This window comes from Eucyclogobius newberryi, unplaced genomic scaffold (genome assembly GCF_026437365.1).
Source record: "Eucyclogobius newberryi isolate DKJ021-1_F unplaced genomic scaffold, fEucNew1.0.hap1 SCAF_9, whole genome shotgun sequence".
Classification (NCBI taxonomy): Eukaryota; Metazoa; Chordata; class Actinopteri; order Gobiiformes; family Gobiidae; genus Eucyclogobius; species Eucyclogobius newberryi.
The window spans coordinates 25,682,867-25,689,525 of record NW_027316532.1 but is presented as its reverse complement, the minus strand read 5'-3'; the positions used below and the strand labels follow the sequence as shown (position 1 = coordinate 25,689,525).

Sequence of the window (6,659 nt, the reverse complement as noted above, 5' to 3'; positions counted from 1 at the left end):
TCTAATCGTGCAAAACAGTTGTTCTGTATGTACCGTGACAGTGCCAGGGACTCTTCAGTCTCGGAATTGTTTTAGAACACTCAAATTTTGTAAGGTTAATTTTGTTTTGAACCACTTTGGAGATAATTGACTTATGATTGCTGCTTTAGGACTAGTTGTAGGAGGATAATTTTGAGGTAATTGCTAAAACAACCCAAAAAACTGCACCACAGGAGGATGGCATGATCTCCCTGCAGTGCCATTTTTATAGAGAGACATTTCCTGATCTGAAGGGCTGAATATGAGATAAAGTTAGCTGTTCAGTGCGTGGGAACAGAATCATATCACCATCTCTCCTTGCACCTCCAGGGAGAGTGTTTGATGAGGTGTGAGAAGCGCCACTGTGTTTTAATTGACTTAAGCTGAAACAGATGCTAATTTAGAGACTCATTTCATCTGCTATTTTTAACCAGCGTCTTTCAAGCCCTTGAAGAACCAACTCTTTGAAACACATCTATTTGTTACTCAAAGGTGATGTCTATAAATAAAAACATGCATCGCTAAACAGAGGATAACAAAGTAGTTTTCCTGTGGAAGCAATTTAGCCAACGCTAAACATTCGACAATGTACTCCAGAGCAGAGCTGTGATAATCCAGGTTTATTTTTAACACAGGCCTTATTTCTCCTGTTTAGAGCGGACTACAAACTCTAATTATGTGGAAGGCAGAATGCACTCAGTAGATGCTATAAAAGGCAATTTGTTATGCGCTAAACAGAAATGACTATATTTACTGGACTCAGGTCATCATTTCTCCCCATGTTTTGTCCATCCACAATAACACTTCAAAAAGCATTGGCCTTGGTTTCTAATGTTGTGCTTTTTAAAATGATAAATGAACACGTCCAGAAAATGTGAGTTTTTGGAGCAGTAAAATGGAAATTCTATTGATTTTAATATTTGATTCAACTTTTTGCCAGTATTTTTTACCTGTTGCGCTGCACTAGAATGGAAAGTAATAGCATTATAACAAAGTATTGTATTTGCTTATTCATTTAGTCGCTATGACGGTATAATGAGTAGTTCTCGGAGAAGCTGTATCAGTATTGTGAACCTTTTAGTGGCTGTGATACTACATCTGTGACGATTCAACCACCAACAATACCACTGACCTGATGAATTGGTGCAAAGTGAATTAAATAATGTGTAACTCGCTTTGTAGATATGATCATCCTGACTGTCTTACCCAAATCCCACCGGTTTTCTGCATCTCTGTGAAGTCCTCTAAGGCCATGTGACGATGACTGCCGCCCCCCCACACACACACTCACGCTGGGCCCAGTTGGCCGCAGCGATGGCCTCTGCTGAGACAGATTGTGTTGTCTTTTGTGCTGTCTGACAGAGAAGGGCCCTGCGGACTGCGTCGGAGAAGCTGAGGAGCAGGACGTCGTTCTCAGCCACCGCCGTGCAGCAGTCCCCGGTAACACGCGTCAACCGCTACATCGGGCGACTCATCGAGGCACGCCAGACCGAGTCCGGGACAACTGACCTCAACTTCATCACGCTGTGCTACAGGAGCAGAGACAGGGAGCGCCGGGTAAAAAAAATGTATTAATTAATATTGCATATTTCTGCTAATTTCCATGTTATTGTGCATTGACTGGGTGCAATTGGTTATACAATAATAATGATATAATATAATGACCGCACAGACATGAGGAGTGCCACAACAGATAAGAGCTTACATGAAGTGCTACTAGGGTTACGGCTTCCTGAACTCGTGGAGAGGCAAATCATGCTTAAAATCAAATCAGGCTAACAATCCTCTAGTGTTCAGCGGGCTTTAGCCGAATCTTAAAACGGAAGGATTGCTGGCTATCGAAGAAAAAAAAGTTTTGAGCAGAACGCTAGTCCCTTTATATAAACCATACAGGGCAAAATAAGCAAGAAAAACGATGAACCGCCCACCAAACCAACAGCAAGATTAAAAAGATGCCCGCACCACAAAAGGTCTACGCAGCCTCTGGTCACGGAGGTCATCCACAGTAGCTCACAAAAGAGAGCAATTGTAGCCCACACTAAGTCCTTCCTCATTAAACAAAAGAGAAACGTGCTTCGTGACTCGGTCTTCTCCTTCTACTACACCCTACGAGCGCAACCCATTCTCTCCCTGCTCCCACGCTCCCACGCCTTGTCTGTGATGTGCACGTCTATGAGCCAGAGGAATCCACCCACCGGCTCAGAAGGGGGTGCAGATAATGATTTGGGAATGTCTGAGCGGCACACACGTGATATCTTCCTCCTATGTGCGCGTGGGCAAGAGCAATGAAGGAGGCGCAGAGCAGCCCAGAGCTGGTGCAAGTGTGTTTTGAGGGAGAATTGAAATGAAGTTGATGTGTTGTAAAGTGAAGCCGGTGTGGACAGGATGGTTGGCTGAAGCTGTGAGATGTTGGAGTTAAGTGAAACTGGTACCTGCTTGAAATGTAACGATTGAGTCATCTAAACTTATTTGATTTTCTTCCACAGAAGCGAGTGATTTAAAATATTGATCCCGCTTTTTGTGAGCAAGGATGACTCACAGTTCTTTAAAAGCAATCAACTACATGATAACGCCAAGCAAGAGAATCAATTGACCCACTTGTGATGTCATTTATGCATCGTTTGAATAATTTTGATGATCTATTATTGAGGCAATTTGAAGCAGACATGCTGTATTTGAGTTAGATAGAGATGGAACAGAATGTTTTTTAAAAGAAGAAATAAAACCATTATGTATTTGTGAGCAAAGGTTCCTTGTAAAACAGCAACAGTGTGTCGGATTTTCTCTTTTTATAGGATTTTGCAACTTGGGAATATTCTATACAACTTGAGACCCCCCACAGCTAAATGAAATTGATGCCGGTAATAATTTAAAATGCTTGATTTTGTTTATTTGAATAGTTTATTGTATTATTGGACATAAATACACAAAATCTATCCTACTGTTTTAAATTTAACAATTAATAAAATAAAATGTCCAGATTAAAAAAACCTTATCTTGATCATCTCACAACCCCAGCTCAGGGCCCCCACTTTGGGAACCACTGGCTTAGACCACTCAACCCATATGCAATTTCATTCCTAATTAGTGCCCTTTTAATAATTAACAGTAACATCACTTGCAATGTTTAAAGCATCTTACCTCACATACTAACTCTGGATAGTTCTGCCCTGTGATACTTGAGTCTTTGGGCACGACACGTCCTCCGCACACTTTCCTCACGACAAGCAGGTCCGGGGGGTTCATTGATGAGTATTTTGGGTCTTCCAAACTGCTAAAGTATCTATAAACAGAATCATTTCTCTTCAGTATCACCAGGTTTACGATGACCATTACATCAGCGCTGTGGTCCTCTCCCTGATCCTCGCCGCTCTCTTTGGCCTTATCTATCTGCTAATGATCCCACAGTAAGTACACACAGCCCACTGCTTCCTGCTTTGTAACTGAACCGATTGTGTGAAGGTGTGCACTCCTCTGACTCCTTCTCTGTGGTGCAGGGGGATGCTGGTGCTGCTGCTGCTCGTTCTCTGTGTCTGTTTCCATATGGCCTGTGTCATGTATCTACACCTCACTAAGGTCCAGGTATGTGACTTGCTTTAGAGCTTATATTTACAAGTTACAAGTTACGTTTACCAAGTTTGGGTTCTACAGATGTGGGTAGAATGGCCGACTGGTGGGACAAAGTGGCTTGTGGGTAGCTCACGTTGGCTCTCAGGAGTCAGATTCATTGCCAAGGGGAAAGAAAGAAAATCTGAAAATGTGTGTAACGTACTTTTCGGGCTATAATAAAAGCTGCTCCAATGAAATTTACAAAGAAACAATAACTTGTACATATATGGCCATTCTTTACAATAGGTTAGTTTTATAAACAGAACCAAATATAGGTTTATAATGTAGATTTTAAAATGAATTTTATGATCTGCACATATTTTATTAGTATATAGTTGCTGGTGGAGGGTATGAAACATTCTCCATGGAGCTAGAATAAAACCAAGCAATCTCCACGGAGACGAGCAGCAAACTAACCTGCTTTTTGGGTAATAAACTTTATATCCTGTGTGGAACCTTCCAGGCATAGAAAAAACATGTTTTATGAGAAAATCAGGGGACAAACTCTCAACTAGAAAACGTACAAAGTGGACCCAGCCTGTTGTTTTCGAGGCCTCTATAGACTTTTCTCTGTGACCCGTTTGTGGACCCTCACCCACCATTTGAGAACCACTGCTTTAAGCCAACTTTAACATTATGCTGAGTACAGCGTCAAATAGGGCTGTGACCCGGTCCGGGCCATCGCCGATCATATTACTGCAATGAGACAGTTAGGTTTCGACAGCTCTGAGCGAGGACGATCTGCACGAGTCTTTAAATAAGTAAAACTCAACTGAACAGATCCCAGTGAAACTCAACAGAGGGAGAAATGTGCAACACCAAATGCTCATTCACAGAGGTCCCGCCCCTCGCATCGCCTCCGCCAGTCCACTCTTGGTGGGCAGTTGCAGTTATATAAGTTAAGTATCAGTGGTAGCAAATAGCAAAAGTTGCACAACAAAACATTCTAAAACCGTACGATTGACATGTATTTATATAAGTTTAATTCAAGGATCACTTATTTTGAAAAGACTGCAGAGGTGTACTAACTTTCCTGTTGGAGGCTACATCACCTGTCTCCATTTAGAAGTTATTTCCCACAGTATGGCGTCTATTTAGAATTTATTTCATCAAAGGACACATTTCTAATCAGTCAGAGTTAATTTAGAATAAAAATAATGTTATCTACTTCCCCTTTAAGGTTATATTTCAGAACAATTAGCACAGAAAGATAACCGTAACTAAATACAGCCTGTCTTTACTGCTGCGTGTTTTTACGGTACATTGAACAGTAATCGCTCCTGAAACAGACGTGCGCATTACGAAGCAGCGTGTTTCATTTCCATCCAGTGGCTAATGATGTGTCCACAATGATGTCAGGCTGCCGCAGATAAACAGGTGCTTCATTTACCGACTGTAATCCCGCCGCCCTCTGCTCTTGTGTGCGCGGTTTCAGTGTCAGCCGGGATGCCTCACCATCCACATCCGAACAGTGCTCTGCATCTTCCTGGTCGCGCTCACCTTCTCCGTTTCTCAGGCCAGCGTGGTGAGTGAACGCTCGAGTGCTCAGCAACAGCAGCGTCCTGGGCTTTAAATGCTCAGAAACGTGTACAGTCGCTCTTGATACTGTATATCCTACGTTATCCTATGTTGAGTTGAATTTTCAACTCAATCAACTGAACCTGCTGTGTCTAGGTTGTGACAATATGAAAGGAGACATACTATGCAAAATCAACTTTAATGAACATTTAACCCTTTTGTACCAGTGTTTCCTCATCATTATTTTACTCAGTTGTAGTTTGTAGTTGTATTTTGCTTTCTTCCTGTATGTTTCAGTATTCCTGTATTGTCCTGCAACTGGGACTAGAGTGCTCAGAAAATGTTGTTTTTTCACCTCCCTCCTATGCATACCAACCTGTACTTTGTTATGAATGTATATGTATTTTTTTTTTTTTTACATTTAATTTTTGTATGCAGCCACTTCTTCATTAGATTTACTTACTTACTTTTACATTTTTTGTTTATTTCGGTCACATATTTGGACATTATTCCAGAAACAGTAACACTTGACATGAATGAACAATACAATGGTGTAAACTGAAGATTAGGCTTATTAGGCCACCTCACCCTCAGAATACAAGTGTGAAACCTTATTCGTGAAATTCATAAGAAAGCAATAGGAGACTGCAATAACAAATGCAAAGTATAATATTGGCACAACCTACAATTCAGATTTCCTGTACAGTATCTGCTGACAGTTACATTTAAACTCTTTTTTAAAGTTGAAGGAGGTGGTACTTGAATTCATCTACGCAACAGTTCCAATTCTTCCCCTTCAACGAATCTATCCTACAATTGTGTATTGTCACAAATACAATTATTATTGATTCTTCAAGACCGCAAGACTGTATGTAACTGTTCAAGCTGCAGTCATTATCCGTTCGATAATAACATTGTCAGCACTGTCTGAATACTAACTTTCTGCCATGGAAAAGTACAGTGACATCATTTGGTGGCTAATGTGGCCACAGACTTTGCCACTGTTTGTGTGGGGCATCGGTTTGCTGGGCGAAGTCTGGCAGAGTGGCAGATGGTACTGCTGAGTCTCCACAGAATCAAGCATTTACTGTTCAAGTGTAAAATACCCATTAAAATATTTTAGGCGCAAATCACTTTGTATCAGACTGAGGCTCTAATCGACAATATGCTGCAGACAAGATGTTCACCACGAATCACACAGTCATGCGCTCCTGGCAATTAGAGTTGGTTAAGTACAGAGTGAATAATAGTAAAAAAAGTGTATAACAGCACACTAACTTTACTCATTAACACTGGTGGAAAGAACTTTGGAATATATTTAGTTACAGAATAGTGAATACCTGCATTAAAAAGTATTTTGTTATTTTACGACATGGTCTAATCAGACTGCGGCGATCCATATAAAACATTTAAAAAACACACTATAAGACCAACAAACACAATATAATAACGTTTTACAGTGCATATAAGCAGTACTTTTTGTGTTGTCACGATACAAAAAATGAATATACTCA

At 40.8% G+C, this 6,659-nt stretch overlaps 1 protein-coding gene across 2 annotated transcripts in view; it reads left to right on the top strand.

Moving 5' to 3' along the window:
• Nucleotides 1-6,659, top strand: part of LOC140353859 (adenylate cyclase type 1-like) — a 61,731-nt gene that overhangs the window by 38,148 nt on the left and 16,924 nt on the right. For both annotated transcript variants that reach the window (XM_072438615.1, XM_072438616.1), the window contains exons 9-12: nt 1,381-1,575; nt 3,328-3,425; nt 3,516-3,600; nt 5,063-5,152. In XM_072438615.1, coding sequence (XP_072294716.1) covers nt 1,381-1,575; nt 3,328-3,425; nt 3,516-3,600; nt 5,063-5,152 — 468 coding nt within the window. The remainder of the gene's footprint in view (nt 1-1,380; nt 1,576-3,327; nt 3,426-3,515; nt 3,601-5,062; nt 5,153-6,659) is intronic.